Source organism: Corvus hawaiiensis, chromosome 1 (genome assembly GCF_020740725.1).
Source record: "Corvus hawaiiensis isolate bCorHaw1 chromosome 1, bCorHaw1.pri.cur, whole genome shotgun sequence".
NCBI lineage: Eukaryota > Metazoa > Chordata > Aves > Passeriformes > Corvidae > Corvus > Corvus hawaiiensis.
The window spans coordinates 19755581-19777854 of record NC_063213.1 but is presented as its reverse complement, the minus strand read 5'-3'; the positions used below and the strand labels follow the sequence as shown (position 1 = coordinate 19777854).

The window sequence follows — 22274 nt, the reverse complement described above, 5'->3', positions numbered from 1 at the left end:
AAAGTAAAAATTCCACAATCTATTAATAGGAAATTTCTTCACCAAAGTGAGCAGAACAGATATTTTCCTTAAAATATAAAAAAGCTTGATTTCCTTGCGGTAAACTTTTTCTTTCCCTTTCTCCTCATATATTTGTATTCCTCCTCACCTACTGTTTATGGCAAAGACCATAGGTGAAGGTACTGAAATCCTTTGAACAACTTTGCTTCCATGCTCTCGTAAACAAGAAGCTTTGAAAGTCTCAACAGAAAAATCCTTTCTCATTAGAATTCCATCCTAGCTTTGCAGATCAGAGAGACAATAACTAAATCCCAGTGTTTGTGTACGTAGGCCAGCTTTTTTTTATTTTTAAAACAAGCCAGTGTTTCCTTTGAATCCTCAGCTATGTATCACACAAAGCTTTATGTTTAATGGAGAATTTAGTCCCTTCTTCTCAAACACTTGAGAGAAGTTCAAACTCTTATAATAGAAGTATTCAGTACAAATCTGGCCCTGAATTAAGAGGGAAGGGAGTTCAGACAGAGAAAGCTGCCAGACCTAAATTAGTTACTAAAGATATTCACTGGCGTTCAGACAGAACGTATGTCCAGTTTTTTAATTTTCTTTTCTTCCCCCCTTCAAATATTTTAATGATTCACAATGTCTTTCACTTGTTTTTGTAAATAGGTCAGTGTCAGGGTATTCTGACATGGAGCACTGGGATCACATGACCTGTCTAAAACATCTCAGTAAATGTGCTGAGATGAATAGTAAAATTCTTAATTGTTAGTCTAATATTTGGATTTTGCCTTTAGAAGGAAATTATTCTTCAATTTCATCATGAGCTGTCAATTGAAAATTTTCTGCTACGTATTGAATCTCCTTCATTATAGAGAAAAAAAGCTCATTTTGAGAAGTCTAGAAATTTTGGTAGCTTTATCTTAATTTGGCTTAGTGTAACATACATTAACATGAATGTACTTTATAATTTGAGGGAAAATTTTACTGAACTCAGATACACCAGCAGAGGGTACAGATGTGCACAATTTGGTTCTAGACAAGAAATAATCTCCCTTTTGGCAATGTGAAGATCAGCCATAGCTGCCTTTCAGAGGGCATCCCCAATGCCCTTGTAGGAAGGACTTAGTGGGGAAGGCAACGTGCTCAGGACAGATGAGGAGGAAATACAGGCTCCCTCATCCCAGCTTGCCAGGGCTGCCAGTTACACTGGGTGAAGATGTGAATTCTTGCACAAGTCAGAATGCTTGAACAGCTTTGAATATTAAGACTTTCTAGAAATGTTTGAAAAATATAAATTAATTTTTACAAAAGGGGCAAATATGATACGGTCTGGATTCAGGGAATGAATTGCATTTGACAACCTTCTTAAAAAAAAATTTAAAAATGGAATAAAGGGAAATATGGCACCAGCTTGAAAACCACAGAATTGTGTAGGTTTTACTGCACTGTTTAGAAGTCATTGACATACCTGTAAACTAGGATTTCTGTTTCTGCTTATGTAAAAAAATGTATGAGCTTAACCAAAATATTTGTTCCCCATCTTTTTGCAACTCTCAGAGATGTATTAGGAATATGCACGAGAGCATTTGCCACAGATTTTGAATATGAGAAACAATTAATAACTTTTACCTCATTTTTCATGAAAAGACCTCAGCACCGTTTTAAGTTTCTGTTTATCTCATGGGAAACTGGTGAAGAAGATTTGCTGACTCCAAAGATAATTTGATTTGCTAGTATATGGCTGTAAACCGGTGTTTTCAGCACAAAATTAAAATCTCATCATTTTGACATTTACTTCACATTTTGTTTACTCTTCTATTCAGTGGTAAATTTCTTGACTCCACCTATTTCAAATGAGCCACAGGAGAAGGCTTTTTATGTCTAGTAAAATATACAGGGTAGAGGTGAATGGACCTTATATCTTTTTTCTAACCTTACAATCTTTGTCTGTAAAGATGGTACTAGAATAATGACCACTGTCCCAGCCCAAGTTCATTTTCATATCAAATTACTCTAGAAGGTAGGCACCCTTCCAGTACCCTTCCAGTTTTATGCCAAGCTGCATAAAACCCATCATACACCTTGGTGAAAGGTGACATCCAAGATGAATTTCACATCTAACAGCAATTCTGCGGAGACGGGGAGAGCACTCAGCTGAGGAAGTGTCTCCTTGTTGCAGATAATTGCAGATTGCACTGTGTGCTCTATTCCATTGGTCTGTCACAACAACCCCTGTGGACCACATAAGGACAAAATAAAAATAAAATATTCGTATGAGATGCTTCTAAGATATCTGTGATAACTGGAGAGTGCTGTGATTGAGTGGCTTTGATTGATTCTGCATCACAGTGGAAGCAACAGTTTGACAGTCACTTTGTAGTGTAAATATCATTGAAAAGCTCCAAGAATAATCTATTCATCTGAACTTTCTGAGGTACAATCTAAGTGTACACTGGAATTAGCATAGAGGAGAGACAGGGAGGGGGAAAAGGACCGAGAAGTAGAGATCACGTGTCAAATTGTTTCAGGAGATACTTCTATCTGGTTGAACACGTTCCTAGTTACTGGGAAATAGAATTTTCTGCAAAAGCATGTCATAATTTTTTACCTTATGTCCTCTTCTCCCTTTCTTTTACCACCTGCAGATTCCAAAGAGATAGAGCCTAAAACAGCCAGACCCTCATTCATTGCTCAGCCCTCAGTGCTTCTCCCTCATGTCTCCTTTGGTATTAAGCAAACTATGGTAGATCCCTGTATGAGTGCTATGAGTACGAGATCCTTATCCTGCTGATATGCTCTAAGCCAAAGCTGGTCTCTCAGTCTTTATCAAATATAAAAGCTTCTGTCCTTGTCTCCTGTGGATTTATATACTCCATGATATCAGCACTGGAAGTTAAAGACAATTTTCTTATCTTTTGTGTTGCTTGAGCCAGAGCCAATTCTACATTTCCAGAACTATGAATAATTTTTTTATTCTTCCAGGTTATCTGGGGACCTTAAGCACAGTACTGCTTGCTTTGAACAGCTTTGGGAAGTGCTTTGGCAGAATTTTGTATCTACAGGTCAGAGTCTCTCCTGAGAGTCAATATAATTTGTTAGATCTAGTGTTTATCTTGGAGTCAAAACATATCTTTGAATTAAATATGGCCTTTTGAGTGATAGATTCCATGAGGAGAATTCTCTATGGTTTTAGAATTATAAAAGAACCTTATTTGAAATTATATCTAGCTTGCTTGAGTAGAAACTTTTCATCTAGTTTTCTTTGCAATAGATTTCCAAGGTCATCCATGGAGAGAATCGTTATTGATGGGTTTGCTAATACAATTCTAGTGTTCTATAAAAAGTCATGCAGAAAAGAGTACTGAACAATTTAGGTAAGCAAGAAAAAGCTTGATGAAAATTGTATTTCATAATTTCTGAATCTCAGAGTACAGTTGAGTAATGAAACCTTCCAAGACTGTGTATTTCACAAATTCCAATTTAAACAAAGGGTGAAACTTGCAAATTAAATTTCCTTTAAATGCATAATATTTTCAACAAGATATTTTAATTATTTTTTTTATAGCTCAAGTACTGTGAAAGAGGGGAGAGAAGTGGTATAAGTACTTCCACTAAGCAAAACGATTTAACCAACAAAAAATAGAAAGAGGTGAATTTTCAACATTAATTTGAAAGCATTTCTACTCAGGAAGGACTGTAATTTCTAAAAAGACAAATAGTGGGAAAAAAGTCTAATTTCCTTTGAATATGCATTTTATGTTTCATTTCACACTGCTGACATGGTGGTGCTGTACGTGCATGGAGTGAGCACGTGTGTTTCTCTTGGAGAACAGAGATGAGTCTCTTGCTAAACAGCAGCTCAGTGCACTTGACCTTGAGGTACACCCTGCCTTCCAAAACAGCTCAAGGTCTTATTCACTGCAGCCTTTAGGAACCATAATCATTTTGTCACCCTATGCCTTTCAAAAGCACAAAGCGTTGGCCAAACACAACCTCTGACAACCTATGTCTTTAGTGTTGTAATACTACAGCATCTCTTCCTGTGTGATCAATCACTTCTTTAGTAAGTATTTTAAACATTCACTCTGTGTCACCAAATCTATGATATTTAGTGCTATCTATGAAACTTAAATATTTTTGGCCTTATCCATTTTGTTTCAGATGATACAGATCTATAGCTTCGGACTGATATTTGAGTTGTCTGGTTCTTTCTGTGATTTTAGATGTAATGGATATCACAGGAATATTTAATCTTACAGAGCATTGGTACAAGTAAGCTCTTGTACTCAGAGAGTCAGAGAAATAGTCAGTGACCTGTTGCTGTCCTCTAGTAGCAAACTTAAAGGAAAGAAGACTGGTTTTGTGACTTCTTTCATAGTCAGTCCTTTCCTGGTAATTGAAAAAAAAAAAAAGTCTTGGTTAATAATGTTTTATTTATCAGCTCTCTCCAAATGAATCTTGTCGTGTCTATAAATTCTATGTCTATTATATGGGTTAGTCTTCCATAGATAACATATACTGGAGATGGGTATAAAATAAATAAAGCTCTAGCTTGTGCTGTATCCACAACAGAGTCACAGTTTATTTGTGGTATGCATGATGAGCATCTGTGTCTTGCATGCTTTCTACATGTATACAAACACACACAGGTATCCTTGTTAGGGAAGATCTTATCTTTGCTGGTATTCTGAGAATTGCATTGTCCAAAACAAAATATGTAGAAAGGAAAGCAAGTGTATGTAAATGAAAGTTCTGCAGAAACCATCCTTAATATGCTTATTTCATACCATTTAGTGATCCAGAAGCCAAGCCAGTTCTATTGGCTTCTTAAAACTACTTAGAAGATTACATGGCTCTTTGCTGCATCACTACAAAGTTGTACTTAATTGAAAAGTGATATCCTGTATATGCTTTTTCGTTTTCAAGTACTGCCATTTCATTTGGTGAAAGGATTTGCATAACATGAAGTCATTAGTTACTACTTCATCTAAAATATGTCTTGTGCTAGTTTCTTGTGATGTCCTGGCTTTTTGGAAAAGCTGCAGTACTGAGGGGAAACCAAGTAAATAGGCATAATAAAATGTTATAATTTTTCTGTACCACAAATACAGTTTGTTGGGTTGGGTTTTTTTAACTCAAAAGACTTAAATCCCCAAGTATTTAATGTAAGGGAAGAAATTGATTTATAAGGATATGTGCTGCTGCCAGATAACTTTGACCTATGAGAAAAGAAATGGTTTAATTGGTCTACTGATTCTTATTAATCTACGTATTTCTATGCTGATCTGAAGGCTGGTTGTTATCATAAGCCATTCAATTCTTATCTGTGTTTGTGTTTTATATTCTGTATTCTTTTATTTTGGTTTGGGTTGACTTTTCTGCTGCCTATAATGATTTTTTTTTTTCTGGGAAAGGAACGGATTGTTGTTTTTTGACCTGCAGCATATCTATATAGTATTCAGATCCCACAGATTTTTGGAATGAGTAACTGGAGGAGAAGAAAGAGCAAAACATAATGTTTAAATGTCCTCTCTTTTTTTCTTATTCAAAGCAGTTTCTAACATATTTTCCCATATGTTCTTCAGTATATTTTTTTCTGATTAAATTGATTTTTTTTATATTATATTTGAAGAATGTCTTGTAAAAATGAAACTTCTAAGCTGCAACTTCTGTGTGAACTTGTCTTTGGGTTTGCTGACACTGAAGTTGCGTTTTATGGTTAAACTGCACTGTATTTCTTGTTTCGATTTATTTTTTAGCTGGTGTAGGAGTTTTGGCCAGAATGAGTGTACTATGGAAAGTTGATTTTTTATGCCATAATTCCAAATAGAGTTTAGAACATTTGGTTACACTGTGCTAATTACAATCTGATAATTTGAAGAGGGATTTTATTTCTCTCTGTCAAAGACTGTGGCAGAAACTCCATCATTATCATAAATTTAATCTGGTATCCCTAAAATTACATGTAAACAAGGTCTTACTCCAAAAGGATAAAATTCATAGATACATAAATAGTGTTTGGACTTCATGACATTCACACCTCTTGAGATAAAAGAATCACAGGTTTTATTTTAGGATAACCAAAGAGATTAATAATATTATTAAATGCTGGTTTATGGTATGTTTGAAGTATTATATAGTTGCTTGTTTTTTTAAAAAAACCCAATAACTGTAATTAAGTCCTAAATATAAATGATAGAGTAACATAACATAACATAATGTTGCTCTGTGTAGGTAATCGTATGGAATATGATCAGTCACAAAGCCACAGATTTTCAAAAGTCACTCTCCTGTATGGTGATAACGTACCCCTTTCGTATGCAGTGAAATAAGATGTGAAACTTACTCTCTGCTAATGGCTCTGCGATTTCCTAATTTATGTCATTATTTAAGCCACTGAATGACTTAAAGAAGTTGTTTAATTTTCCTGTGCATCATTTCCAGTGCAAAGGAGGGAGTGAACATAAGGGTTTTAGACTCTTCTCAAAAGTGCCTACTGACAGAAGGCAAGGGGCACAAATTCAAAAACCAGGAAATTTCAAGTGAACACAATAAACCACTTTACTGTGAGGGTCACCCAACACAAGAAATAGTTGTGCAAAGAGGTTGTTGAGTCTCCATTTATTGATATATCCAAAACCCAAGTGGACATGGTACTGCACAACCTGCTCTACTAGAGGTGGCTGAAGCAGTGGCTTGGACTAGAGAGGACTTGAGAGGGCCCTGCCAACGTCAGCTATTAGGTGGCTTTCTGGAATTTAGGATAAGCCATATTAATGAATTTTTAGTGATATCTTCAATCAGGTTTTATCATATCATTTTGGAGAGGTGTGAAAACTGCCTTAACCATCACAAATGCCTAGGTCAATTTTTTTCTCAGGAATCTGCTCCTCTGCTAAGGGCTCTCTGCCACATGGATTCTCTGTAAAAATTAGCCACAGCTCTTCATGTATCTAATTCATGACAAGCTGTTCATGGTGTGGATCCCCTGACACTAATCAGATCAAACTGACAGTGAAAAATTAAAAATTAAAATAATGAGACAGATACCAATTTGGAAACAGGTTTTGTGTGTGTGTGTGTGTGAGTGCACAGGGTCTTCTGTATTTCAAAGCTGAAAATTTAAGTCTTAAGGTCCTGCAAGTAACCAACATTAGCACTGATTTTTTTCTCTTTTGTACTATCCATTTAAAATATTTGGATTACACTTTAATTCTGTATTTTCACTCTATTTAATATTAGTTTGATTGCATGTTGAAACTAAACCAAAAGTTTAGTTCTCTTTTCCTATTCTGCATCAATGAGAATGCAGTTCCTCAGCCTGTAAAATTCAGTAAGTACCACTGTTTAAAGAGATTAATACCCTGACAACAATAATAATTCCTCTGGAAATATGGGCCTGCACAAAGGTAAATATCATGGTGTTCTGATCAGCCTGTGTTTAACAATATGACACATTTTAGTCATGTTTGAAGGAAAAAATGAAACACATTACAATGAATACAGTAAAAATAAATTCTCCTAAATGCCTTTTTGCAGAACTTGAAGCTCTAGACTGAAAGGCAATCTAAGGTTACCAGAGTGCTTTTGAAGTGTTGCATTTGGGGCTATCAGAACTGCTTCAATTAGTGTTAGCTGAAATTATACACACAGTGCACTGAACTAAAAAATAACTTACATAAGTTCCTTTATAGTCTTACAGTCCAGGGATGGCTGAATCTCAGCACTCTTAGGATTTGAACCTAATGTTTTATGTGCAAGTTACTAAGTCACTCTCATTTTATGAGATCATTTTCACTCACCTTCAGAGACGAACACAAATTGTTGTAAAACAGATTTGTATATTAAATACCATAAGAGAAATTTCTGGGCATGTCACTGAACCGCACCATAAATCAAGTCCCTCTGGATGGGAGAGAATTTGCTGAAAGTCCTTGCAAGGAATTTCAAAGATAAACCGAGACTTTTCCTTGAGTTTCAGTGCTTCTAGATAGTTGTTTATTAAGTCTTATCAGAGGAACAGAGCCACTAGCATGACCCAGGTACAGCATAGAGCACAGAAAAGCAGGAGTGAGGCCTCTCTATCAAGATTTAAACAGCCTTTTAAAGATATTTTAACCAATAGTTACTAAAAACGTACATTATTTTCACTTTCCTACCAATTATTCAGTAACACGACTAGGAACTGCGGAATTTTCTATCCAATCATTCCAAACTACTTTTACTGCAGAACATGGAGTAGTAGAAGAAGGAGAAGAAGGTTTAGAGAACAACAACAATCCTCCATTTTGATATTTTTTACTCTTATCTATTTACTACCAAGAGAAGCCCAAGACCTCTAAATTTTTCACCCTGTGACAATCTTACACAGTAGTCTATCACCTAATTCATGCCACTGTATTTTCTAGTTCTTGTCTGACCGCTGGTAATTTTTTCCAAGGTTGGAGGCTAAAGCAGTGTTTTTCAGGGGGGGTAAGAACCCTTAAAAACAGGCAGAAAAATATTCTCAGCACTCTGGTTTCCTACATGGGAGGTTCACACAATCAGAGCAACAATTTGTCTAAACTCTTAAAAAAAAAGTTAAATGTCTTAGAAAGGCTTTAAGAGTTTATGTATTATGCAAATGCGTATAACAGTGATTTTTCTCAGCTAAAATGTTATTTTCAAAAAAATATATTCTAATTGTGAGCAGAATAAAGCCTTTTCCCTGTCTACTTTTCAACAGCTCACAGAACCTGTTTTTTATGGAATGTCCACAACAAATATACCAGGCAAACTGTTATGTTGATGCTGAACTGAATTTTCTTCCAGCCAAACCATTCTACCTTTGAAGCTTTGGGCAAGGCAAATAGAGTAGTCTAGAAACATATAATGCAACATTAAAAGAGTGAGACCAAATAACATCTGTTGGAAGCAGTAAAACCCTAACACCATGATGTATAATGGCTAAACAAATTAAAAAGAGCATCCTTTGGTTTTATTACAATAATTGATTTAAATGTCTTGTTGGTTTCAGTTGGAGAGAATCCCAGGGAATGCCCTGCCCTCACTGATTTTGTGTGTGGGAATGGGAATTGCATAGAGTCTCAGTTCATCTGCGACTATAAACCAGACTGTGAAGACCTATCAGATGAAGCTGACTGCAGTAAGTATCTCTTTGTGTATTAATGTAATCTTCAGTTAAAATTATAACTTTAAATTCTGTAGCATAGTTTAGGTGAGTTCACACAGATGATTCACTCAGAAGATGATCACAAGCAGGTGGCCTTCTCCACAGCTCGGAAGGTCTGACATCTTTATATCCTCAGAGATACTTGCTGCAAAAAGTATTTAAGTGTGATTTAGTTGCAAAAATGTAGCTTGCTAAAACCAAAGGTTAAATACTGAAAGAAAAAAAACCCATACCAAGGCCAGAACAAGCTTAAGGATTAAAAACATACTTGAGGAATTAAATCAATGAGTTACAATACAAATTAACTCTGAGAACAAATGTAAACTCATTTATTAATGTGAAAACATGTTGAAAGGAAATATCAATGTTGAGTGGAAAAGCTAAGCAAGCAAACTTGTGTACAATAACATTTAGGCATGATTCTGCCATAGAAAGGTGAATATTTAAAAATAAGCTTGTCTTTCAAATGAATTCTGTCTTTGTGATCTGAGTAGAGTGAATACAGTTTCATTGTTTGTTCTTGCTTCTACTGCAAGCTGTGAAAATATTTTGTTGTCATTTCTCTATTACAGAACAGTTGGAAAAAATCAAGTCTGTTTATGTTTTCCTAAGTCCTAGTGAATATTGAGACAAAATTTGTCTGTAGGCATTCTTCACTGCGGCTGATTGAGATGGAAGAACACAGCTCCATTTTAAAATCTGGATCAAGTTAACAGGCTTTCCAATTCTAAAACTCAGAAGCAGTAAAACATTGTGCCCTTGTTCCTGCTCCATGTCTTTGTTTACTTACAGTTACTGTCTGGACCGGACATTGGAGTTGGAAGATTACATAGTCCATATATACAGTTCGGTAATCAGTCTAATTGTTAATCTTTGAGCAGAGGGTCAAATTCTTCCATGATGTAGGTATGCCCAAAAGTAAACTTGATAGAGAGAGTAAATGTATCACAACATCAATTCAGCCTTCATCCTTTGTGGAAGTAAAAGTACTTCATTGAACTAAGCCAATATGTTTTGATCCCTTGAAAATCAAAGGCATTTTTTCTAGCATGGGGTTGCTAGAGGCTTGACTGAACAGGATTACAAAACTAATGACCCTTTACTGGATGATGCACATTAAAATGTTTTAGCCAAACATCAGACTTACATACTTGCTGAGAGAGATGCTAAGATATCACTATAGGAGATTTAACTTGGAGTTTCTCCCTTTCATAAAAGTAAATAACAGTTCTGAAGTACAAAAGCTGAAGGTAGTGTCAGTATTTCTGAGTTCTGCCTCTTGTGGTACTTTGTGTTGCAGTGAACTTTGTGAATCATATTCATGGAAATGGATTTACATTGGATGAGAAGTTAAAAGTACTAGGTTTTTAAAATTAGACTGCAAGATAGATTTTAAACAGCTAATCTGTATTTCTTTTACAAAGTATTAATACTTTTTCAGGAATTAGGCAAAGTAAGTTCAGCAAAATACTCTATAAACTCACCTTTGTAACATTTTCCAGACCTAACAGGCACACAGTAAATTTGAATTACTGTCCAAAGTGAACTGTTCAGTAAAGATACTCAGAAAATTATGGAGGCACTTGATTTATTCTCTAAATATTGTTAGAGGATATAGTAGCTTCATTGGGGGAGGGTGTTGTTGTGTGTTTTCTGGAAGGACTCTTTTTTTAGTCAGATAACAGATGGGAATATTTCAGGCCATAAATGATCTTGAATCACAGTAAAGCAACTCAGTGTTTGCTATACTGAAGAAAAGCTTTTCCAAGGGGAGAAAAAAAATAATTGCTGATATTCACTTTTAAAAAAATAGACTGAGATATCTTTTTATTGTAGATGGAAAGGCTGTAGATATATCAAAATAATTTCTTCAGTCTTTAGTCTTGCTGCCGCTACCAAAGTGTAATGCAGAGATACAGTAATCTGGCATTCAGAATACTCAGATAAGCCTCAGGTATAATATTTCCCTGTCTGCTCTATTTTAGTTCAAACAATTGATGCCTTATATTTAGATAAACACACTTTTTTCCTGAGCATATATCTTATAGATGGGAATAAACAACATTAAAGGGCACATAATGCCTTCTAGATATGGAAACCTGATTTTTTTAATGAAAAGGCAACAGGAGCTGCTTAATCAGAAAAGAAAGCAGAGCAGGCACAGAGAAATCCCTTCACGGCCTAACCTGTCCCATCACAAGTGGTTATGGCCACATTTGTCTGAAGTTTTCTCCTTTGCACTGAGCTCAAGGTCTGAGCTTATTTCACATTCTACTGCAGTTTTATGCAGTAACTTTTTTCTTTAATGTAACTCCAAAGAAGTAAATGGACCATAATCTACTCAGGAGCAATTCCTGTATGCAGGATTTACAACAGAACCTGGATGAAATGAGCTGCGTCCACATAGGCTGGTAGACTTTTTTTTAATAAACTTGTGGAAATTACTTACTCTGTGTTTCATGCAGTCCAGTCAGGCAATCCTGGAAAATTTTCATTCTCTTTCAGTAAGTTGCTGGAAGTACCGAGGTGAAAAAACCACACATGAAAGCAGTTTCAATTTTCATGAATTGCAGCCAAGTATACACACGGATAACAAACCTCAGTGTTGATGAATCAACTAGAGGAGTGCTTAAATTATTGAAATAAAAGCAATTTTTTCCAATAAATGGAGCAATCTTCTTCTGTTGGCTTCTAAATAGGGTATGCTTACCCATAAAAAAAAACTACCCAGCAGGTGCAGATAGGTCACATGACTCTTAACCCAGTAATACTGTTCATAAATATTTATTAATAATTACCTTCTGAATGCACTGTTAATATATTAGGGTAAAAATCCTGGAGTCAGGTATTCTGTTATGACTAATGTAAATCCTAAATGGATTTGGACTTTGATCTTGTCAGAGATGTACAAGAAAATGTACTTGGTTTTTCAATTAATGGGTTCCCTTTGCTCTACCTGTGTGTGAGGGTGTTTATTGTTGGAGTTAGGCTTTATTTGGCTTATGTGATGTTCGTAATACAGTGCCATGCAGATGCTCACTGCATTTGACCAGCACTAGCAAAATCACAGAAGGGTTGAGGTGGAAAGGCACCTCTGGAGATCATCCTGTTGAACCTCCTGCTTCAAACTGCAATTCCCTGCAACAGGTTGCACAGGGCTGTGCCACTCAGGGTTTGAATACCTTCAAAAATGGATATTCCAAAACTTATCTGGGCAATTTATATCAGTGTTTTACCAGCCTGACAGCTAAAAAAGGTTTTTTCCTTAACCTTAAAAATTGCCTCCTCTGTTTGTGTCCATTGCCTCTTGTCCTGACACTGGGCACCGCTGAGAAAAGTCTGTCTTTTTCTTCTTTAAACCATTCCAGAAAGTATCTATACACACTGACAAAATCCCACTGAGCATTCTCACCTCCAGCCTGAACAGTCCCAGCTCCCTCAGTCTGTGCTCAGGGGAGACACTTCAGTCCTTGCAGTACAGTACATTACAGATACATACATTGCAGAACAGTGCAAATTCTTCTCCTAGTATACAGGATTTTGATCCAGTGAATAACCTATATTGGATCAAAATTATACATATTTTAAGATATTTGTATTATACATTTAACTAAAGGGACACTTTTTTTTACAGAGAACAAAAGTCCACATGGTTACAGTGTGTGTGCAGATCTTGGTCATAAGCAGGTTTATGATAATGCTAAGTTGTTTTCATAAAGAATGGCCTAATTTTTTCTTTTAGCATCAAAGTAGACAACAGGAAAAAATCCCAAACCAGATCACTAGGAGGTAATTAACTCTATTCTTTTTATCTATATCCTTTATACCCAGACAATGACACATAAATAGTTGTATTTTAATATTGCAGAATATTTCTAGATCAAGGAACATAGTCTAAATCCTCAAATCCATTCTGAACAGTCACAGTCAGACCTGTTTCTAAAAAGCACGGCTGATTGTGATGCTTAATAGTTTGGAACATTTTTCCAAAGTCTTCTCACAAGTGTTGTCCTAACTCTCACTCAGCAATTGTGTAGCTGCCTCTGCTTTATAACTAAGGAAAAGATGTTTTGGAGCCAACAGAGGAGGTTGTGGTGCTATTTGATTCATCTGTACCAAACCATTTATATCATTTTGTTGATTAATTACTTTCCAAAGTCACCTGAAGCATCAGAAGCAGAGTTAGAAATGGGCAGTTTAACTCAGGTCTCCTGAATTTAGTCAGTGAGTGTCCTAATCACTAGAACATATCTCTCATCCTAAAGCTGCCGTCAGACATAACGTTCACAAAGCTAACACATGCTTATGAAAAATGCCACTGTGAAAGGACAGTCTTGCTAGCTAATTGTCTGGAAGCCATTCCTTCCATTCACCTTGGATAAGAACTAAATTTGGCAAAGTCATTGGTTTGTCCTAAAGAGTTACATGGGCATTTATCTGTAATAAAGTTTATACCTGTTCTTAAAGCGAAGAATCAGTTTTTCCTTTTCTTATTAACTATCACATATTATTTATGTCCATACATGGAATTCAGGGAATCACAGTGTTAGCCATACAGAACCCTTGCCACTACCATGTTTAGTGTGCATATTATAGCACCTTTACATAGAGCTGGGAGGATAATTTACTTTTTGCTGTATTTTCAGGTTACTACACAAATATTCCTGGAAGCTGTAACTTTGAAATACAGGATCAAGAGTGGACAACTGTATGTGGATTAATACAAGACACTACTGATGATTTTGACTGGAGTATTAGCAACAGTGCTGCACAAACAAGTCCTCATACTGACCACACACCAGGTATTGTCATGTGTACTACATCACTTCTGGAAAAGTAACATATTCACTGAATTTACAAAAAACCTACAAGAACGTGGATCGGTACCAAGATAACAGCGCATCTCAGTGGTCAGCTGATGCATGGGAATGGCTCAAAGCTGCACCAGGAGCAGTTCAGACTGGATATTAGGAAGCATTTCTTTACCAATAGGGAAGCCAAACACTGGAAGAAGCTTCCTAGAGGTGTTCGGTGCCCCCAGCCTTTCAGTGTTTAAGAGGCATTCAGACAATGCCCTTAACAACATGCTTTATCTTGGGCAGCCCTAAATTGATAAGCCAGTTGGACTAGATGATCATTTTGGGTCTCTTCCAACTGAAATAATACTATTCTATTCTATTCTATTCTAATAACAAATTTCAGCTACATAATATCAGCTTTTGACATTAAAAGATGAATTCTCTGAAATTGTAACTGGCTCTTCTTGTCAATATTTTTAAATAATCTACTTTTACTGGAGTGTGGTATGATCTAATGAATTTTAGAAAAACATGCAGTCAATATGCAGGATGAGGAGCAAAGTGTATGGGTGTGCGTGAAATGCTTAAGACTCCTACCTCGATTTAACTTACCTCCCTGGCATTGGCTTGTCAGAAATCTTAATATAGAAGTTCTTCCCAAGATGTTTCTGACAAACTGCTACCAGAATGCCTACTGATTTTCAGGAGAATGAAATGTATTGCTAGGCAATTACAGTAATCTGTGTCATGTAGTAAGCATAATTATATACAGTATTACATAAATATTAAATAATATATTCTTTTATTATACAATATATCTGGGTAGGATATTAATTTCCATCACAAATGTACCAATCTCTATTTGAGAAGTAGTTTGCTTTCTTTCCAGAAGACTTAGTGGTTAGAAACACTATCTTAATTTCCATCTAATCAGCAAAGTATAATTAGTATTCAATCTAGAAGTATCACAATTTCTACTGTTTTTCTCTTGGGTTTGTGAGCAGCATCATCTCCAGGTTTTGACTCTTTTTTTGTATTTTGTTTTCAAAATCAACAGAGGCACCTTATCACAGGTGGCTGTAGCCATTTCTTTCCAATTCATTTATCCTCCCTTTTCTTTTATTCTGCACCTGCTGCAGGAACTGCTCACCTGATCATGAGGGAACTGCTTATTTACCACAAATCACAGTTTCTGCAGACATTCCTACGACTTTGTATTGCAGGCTGTAAATCTGGAAGTGCATTCCTCTTGGAAAGGGACAGAACAGACAAGGTAGAGGTAGAAACTATTGCAGCTGTTCCAGGCAAGCTGTTTCTTGCAAATAAGTAGTTTGACTTGCTTTCTTGCTGTTACTTTGATGCAATGCGATAACAAAACAACTGCTAGCCCCTGGCTTTTTGAGGAGATTTTGTGTGCTTTTCTATTTCAGTTTCTGTCACTTAATTAGTTCTTTGTTTCTGTGAAATTACCCAGCAATTTTAAGAAAAAAATAGTTAATAAAAAGTCAAGCAAAAGGAAAACAAAATTAGAGCAAATGTGTTTACAAAATTATCCAGATTTGTAATTTACTTTTAAATTACCCAGGCGAGATATATTCACATTAGCTACAGAGGAATCGCTTGCCCAAATTGCCAACAGCCTGTAATACTTAGAAATATCTATCAGTCCATCAGGTTTAGGTTGGATATTAGGGAAAGGTTTTTCACCCAGAGGGTGGTTGAGCACTGGAACAGCTCCCCAGGAAATGGTCAGAGCACCAAGCCTGACAGAGTTCAAAAAGCATTTGAACAATGCCCTCAGACACATGGTGACTCTTAAGGTGTCCTGTGCAGGGTCAGGAGATGGACTTTAACGATCCTTGTGGGTCCCTTCCAAGTCAGGTTATTCTGTGATTCTGTTTAGCACAAGGGACATCTAGGACAAGGAACATCTTTTTATACCAAAAGGGGAGAGACCTAGATTAGAAAATAGGAAATTAGAAAGAAATTCTTTACTCAGAAGGCAGTGAGACACTGGAAAAATTTGTGCAGAAGCTGCAGATGCCCCATCCCTGGACGTGTTCAAGGCCAGGCTGGGTGTGTTTTGAGGAGCCTGATGCAGTCGGTGGCATCCCTGCCCATGGCATGGGGTTGGAACTAGATGATTTTTAAAGGCCCTTCCAACTCAAACTATTCTACAATTCAATTAAATACACAAAGCATTAGCAAGAAAGATCTCCATACAGCCAAGGTATGGTATACATGTATGCAGTAAAAAGATAAAAAAAATATTAGTTTCTGTGTTTATAAAAATGCTTATAAACTCAAGCATAAAATAGTATTGAAGAACTCTAAATGTTTTTTATCTTTTTATTAAGGTAAAGGACAGAGTTTTTTGTATGTAAACTCATCTGCCCAGAAGGAAGGAGACAGCGCAAGGATAACTACCTCCAAATTCTTCCCAGCTAGTCTTGGGGTCTGTAGAGTTCGTTTCTGGTTCTGGATGTTTGCTTCTAGGCAAACAGGAGTCTTAAAGGTAAAAACCCTTCTACTACATTAAGGCATAATAATACTTTCTTTAGTACTATTTGCTTTTTTGTGTCTAGGATTACCAAAATCTCAGGAATTTAAGTTAACAATGTTTCATCACAACTTCTCTGCAGTGATACCTATATATAAATCTTCTCCTGACAGGATCAAGTGACAATTCTGCTTTAGTTTTAGTTCCACTTGAAGTCCTTTTACTACATATGAAAGAATTAACATTGCACATTTGACTAGCATAATAAAACCTTCCCAATACTAGCACGGTTCTTTGCAGAATTCACTCTAACATAAAATAGAGAAGGTTTCCAATGTTTAGTGGTTTAAAATAATAGTTTTAAAAACATTAATGTAACCACGTGTGAAAGGTGTTTTTTTAAAAAAATTGGAAATAAGGTATTTAACTGCATTAACAATTATACCTCATGCTTCCATGAAACTGTCATGTTGCTATTCCCCAAGCATCCTTAACAAGTACACTTTTGGTTGTTAAGTACTCTAGCAACAGTCCAAGCAGGGATGTGAACCCTTGCCAAACAACTCACTTCATGTGACTCACTGAATAAATACGTTGCACAGTTCCTTTTTGAGTGACCTGAGAAAGACTCCTATCTGTGGGGTTGGTTAGATTTTGCAAATACGGGTTATGTTAATTTTTAGTCAGTGACAGAATACAAGTTAGTCTATGTTAAAAGTGAACAAGAATATTTTTGTAGTCTTGGACATTGAATTCAGTCACAAAGTTCATACCACTGGTTTCTCCACTGGAAAAGATTATCATAGCACAACTCCATGGAATTATAATGGAATTAGGCTGGAAGGGCCTCAGGTGGTCTCCAGTCCAACCTCTTACTCCAAGCAGAGTCAGCTACAAGATCATGCTGGGTGGCTCAGGAATTTACTCAGTCTTGAAAATGTCCATAACTGAAGACGGCTCAGCCTCTAGGGGCAACTTGTGCCACTGGTAAACTTCCCACCTTCTTCTCTTTACATCCAGTCCAAGGATAATGTTGCCCTTCATTCCACCCTTTTTCTTTTCTTTTATTTTTTTTTTTTTTGGTAATTTTTTTCAGGATGGGGTTTGCATGTCAATTTTATCTCTAGCACCTAGTTTATGGATACTCTGAGAATTGCCATAAATTTACTTATTGATACAAAAAAAAAAAGGGCTGTATTTCATGAAGTTAGTAAAAGCAGCAGTAAAAAGCAAACATAAATTCCTTTTTTTGATTTGTTGATAGCTGAAATACTGTGAGATTACCTATGATTAGCTATTTGTTTAAATTCAATTATCCTGGACATTACAGCATGCAAGATTGATGATGAGACTCTTTGAAAGAGCTTTTGAATGTTTCCAAGCATCACAGAACACTTAGCATTTGTGAATAAGTAGATGTGTGTGGCCTGTGTGTGAGTTAGTAGGCAGACAGCCAAACAGAGTCTGCTTTTTAATTGTTTTTTTCTCTTTTTAAACAGGCTAGTTTAATTAATTCTCATTGCCTTCAATTTCATAAAGAATTGTCTTACTCCCACATACAAATAAAGATCCCTGTTTATGGCTTTGCTACATGTACTCTTTATGTAGGAGCATATTCACAACAGACTGAAACACTCAGCAAGGAATATCATCTCATCAGAGAATCAATTTACCTCTGTGGACATTTTGCTATTTTCTATCAAACTAATAAGCCATTTCAGTATCAACTGTTGCTGTTATTAAATCAAGAATATAAATTAACTGTACCCATTCAAGTGAAAAAGAAAAAAAGCCTAAAAAGAACAAAAAAGGAAAGCAATAAAACCAACAGCACAAAACTTCTAAAACAACAGCTCTGTGAAGTTGGTTTTTTTTTTCAGTTTGCACTGGAGGTAAAAGAAGTCAAACTGTAATAGGAAGTTTGAATAATGTGCCAGAATATAATAACATCAGTACAAAAGCTGATATAGTTCTTATCTGAAAGACAGCTATCTGGTCAAATCTGAATTAAAAAAAAAATAAAAAGGACGGCAGATGTAAGACATACTGTGATGTGTGATTAAAATGGCATATAGGGAATCAGTAAAAGAAAGATAAAAATTAACACTGTAATGGTATAGGAAGTAGATGTGGTAGAACTACACACAATAAAGTAAAGTTACGGGAACAATCCCATTTTTACTCAGAAAAGGAACTAGTCACCAAGGAAATGGAAAGAGGAACTAGAAGTGCTTCTATTCTATATTCACTGAACATTTCAGTTACACAATTCCCTTGTCATAAACTCTTTAATCATAGGGAAACCAAAAGTTATTATTTTTTAAAGGACACAATGTTTACAGCAACTCTTGCATTAACACAGAGTGGATGCTATTTAAAAGAAATCTGAATACTCCTGCTTCAGGACTTCAGTCAACCATTAACCAACAGGAGAAAAAATTGCTTTGTAATGTTTAGGTGCAAACCCACCAGCTTTCGTTAGAAGTGTGTGGTAAAGGCCTTTGACAGGGGAGTTATCCAGCACTAAATGCATGGCTGGTCTAATATCTCAATTAACATGCTCTGAAAAAAACCCACCTCCTAATGCAAACAAATTTTGCTGCATTATGCTACAAATGCAAATTTATAAAACAATTTCACTTTACATTTTTATGACTACTTAGTTGAATTTAATGGTGTAGGAGAGAAGTTTTAGCAAGAAGTGAATGTGGTTTTCACATCTGTTTTATTCCAATGGAAATTCTATTGATCATCTGTTAGTTAGACTGAAAATACTCAAAGTTTATCATGCTTTAGTATTCTGTCTCTGCCCATTTATCTCAGGAGTCTGCCATATCCATACAGTGGAGAATAAAAATTGAAATTAATTCCTGATGTGACAGTATAGCTAATATACCAGTTTTCTGCCTTGGTATTTGTTGATATTAATAGAACAGATTTATAATAAATTTTGGTATAAGACAGGTCTATTTCACTTAGAATATATAAATATTTTATTACTTCAAACTAATGTTTAGACAAAATTTTTATTACTTCAAACAAAAGTTAAGGGGAATAAAGAGAAAAGAGCTAAGTAATTTTTTTAAAGTGCTTCTCTATTGGGACAATGAAATAAGATACAATTTTGTAATCTGATTTGTGGACTTAAGAGAAACAATTTCAGTCTGTCTCTGGTGGGACTTCAGTCCAAGGAAGACATGCACTGATGACTGCCGAGGAACATGAAGTTTTCAAAGGCATGATCTTAAGGACAAAAAGCAGAAAACATATCATCATTATTCACTGGAATCAGTGGAAATTTTCCTCAGCTGACACAAGTCTCTGGTGCCTAATGAAGCGAAAATACAGGTTGTCTTTCTCAAGATTTTCCCATTTCCTTGGCTGGCAATTAAAGACTCTTAAGTTGTCCATGGTGGAAGAATACATGCCTTATTATGCACCCTTCAGATCTGCATTGGTTTCTTATTTATTAGGCAATCAGGTGGAATGTAGTACCTTCCAGCATTCCAACTTCTAGATTCAGGCAAGATCAGGAAGATAGTCCATCATCTTGAAGAGTCAGGATGAGGGTACAGGATAGCCATGAGTTGTAACTGCTGATTAACTCAGTAGAAGTTTATATATTATGACCTTTAAGAGTAGGTCATTTTTCCTAACCCCCAAATGAAATAGAACTGAAAAAAGAATTTGGAATTTTCTAACACACAGAATGTTCTGTGGAGAATTAGAACTAAGTCATGACTTTGAGGCAGTAAATAGGATTTTCTGAAGAATGTTAATCTCTGTGGATCAGCTAGATCAGTATTAGGCTGGAGAACAATCTTATCAGACTGATAAATACAGTTTTTCAATGGGATTTTGCTAAAACTTGTTTGGTTGGTTTGGGGTTTTTGTGGGTGGTTGGGGTTTTTTGTTTTTTTTTTTTTCTTTTTTGGGGTTTTGTTTTTTGGTTGGTTGTTTTTTGTTTGGTAGTTGTTTTTCTTCCCTTTCTTACTATATAGTGGGATTCATCTAGCATTTTTCTTTTGCACATCTTAAATTGTTTTCACTACCAGGCTAGCTTGTACACTTTACATGGGATGCTGTGCAGGAAGATGGTGTAGTCCCTGGAGGTATTAAGCACCACAGAGTTGTAACATTCCAGAGCTCTAGGGAGATCTTATCCATGAAAATTTGCTCTACCTTTCACATGCTGTATATGCTTACACAGGCCAGCAAAAGTCTTGTCTACACTTGATGTACTTCCTGATCCAGAAGATGCTCAAACTCTGAGTGACTTGGGTAGCCTCAGAAAAGAAGATATTATTATATTTCTTCACTTTCACTGGGCACAACCTCAGAGAGAATAAGATCTGTATCCCCTGCTAAAGGAACAGAATACTTGGGCCTCCTATTTTTCTGAACTCTCTTTTAATCTCATTTGACTTACCATGCATTTTCTGTTATGTATTATTCTTTTAGAAATTTCATCTAAAAATTTAAAAGACATTTAAGAACACAGACCCTTTCCTGGCATAGTTGTGGATAGATAAAAGTCTTGGAGAACTCAAGTATTCAGGAGTACTTTGGCAAGAAGTGGAACTGAAGCATTACCCCAGGAGTGCACATGACAAATGAAACAGAACTGGGAGTTCAACTAAGATTTCCAATGTACCAGTTTAGAGATTTACACTAAATGCTATCTATTTCCTCAATTACTTATGTGATTGTTACACACCAAGTTTAAGCTTTAGTCAAACCTGACTGAGGACAGAGTCACACAAATTACTGTAACATAGTAATTCATCCATTAGTAATTACATATCTGCATACCCTCATTCTATGGTAAATATAAGTTAAATATCAGAGAAAAGAAAGACAAGGCATATAAAATGACTTTGCATCTACATGAACAGGAGCTGATGTCATCAAATGTCACACTTAAGACCCAGTTTGACTTGCTGCAGTTCCAGACTCACTGGCCAGGAAACATACAACAGGTTTCCTCATTGGTTTATTGTTTGTACTGAGCTTGAACTTCAAGGTTGATCTCTATGTCACAGAATGGGTCCGTGCTGCATCTGAGACCAGACTTTGTATGGACACAATGAAATTTCTCTGTACCTAGACCAAACTGTTCAAGCAACTATTGTGCCTTGAGACTTTTAGTATGAGAAACTTCTCCTACCAACCTGACCAAAAGAATTGAAAAAAAAAAAAAAAATCTGGCTTTAAACAACGGGACAACCTTTAAACATCCTGTTAGAGAGATTCTAGTTTTGTCTTCAAATATTTTTGATTCCTCCCACTTATTTCCCCAACATCTATTTGTGCAGCTGTGAGACTTAACAATGAGATATATTGAAAGGGATATTATCTCAATATTTACCTTCCAAAAGGAGAAAATATCACTGCATATAGCTAAAACCATGCTAACCTTATTATGTGCTGTAAAATTCCAAATCGTCAAGATTGTCATATTTCATGACTGGTAAAATAGTGAATGGTTCCAGAGACACACACAGGTGCTGTAGCATTGTTCTAACCTCACATGCAGAGTTTCTCTAATCAATGGTTTTAACTTATTGAGGCCTTAGAGCCTGGTAATGTGAAAAACTGTTACACACAGATTTTCATTTTATTTTATGAGTTGAACCAGCTATTTTTTCTCAGCACCTGTCCTTCTAACCCAGCAAGAGGCATGCTTTTAGGAAGACAGTGATAAGATATTGCTGTTACACAGTTCTGTAACCAAAGATCAGGCTTGACAAAATTAGGTCCTTATTTGAATTACTCTGTGTCAGTATTCTTCATGCTCCCCTGC

General features: G+C 35.9%; 1 protein-coding gene across 1 annotated transcript in view; it reads left to right on the top strand.

The window, feature by feature from the left end:
• The window catches only part of MALRD1 (MAM and LDL receptor class A domain containing 1), a 234883-nt gene that overhangs the window by 143853 nt on the left and 68756 nt on the right, over positions 1 to 22274 (top strand). The window contains exons 29-31 of the mRNA XM_048323783.1: positions 9017 to 9145; positions 13819 to 13974; positions 16329 to 16486. Coding sequence (XP_048179740.1) covers positions 9017 to 9145; positions 13819 to 13974; positions 16329 to 16486 — 443 coding nt within the window. The remainder of the gene's footprint in view (positions 1 to 9016; positions 9146 to 13818; positions 13975 to 16328; positions 16487 to 22274) is intronic.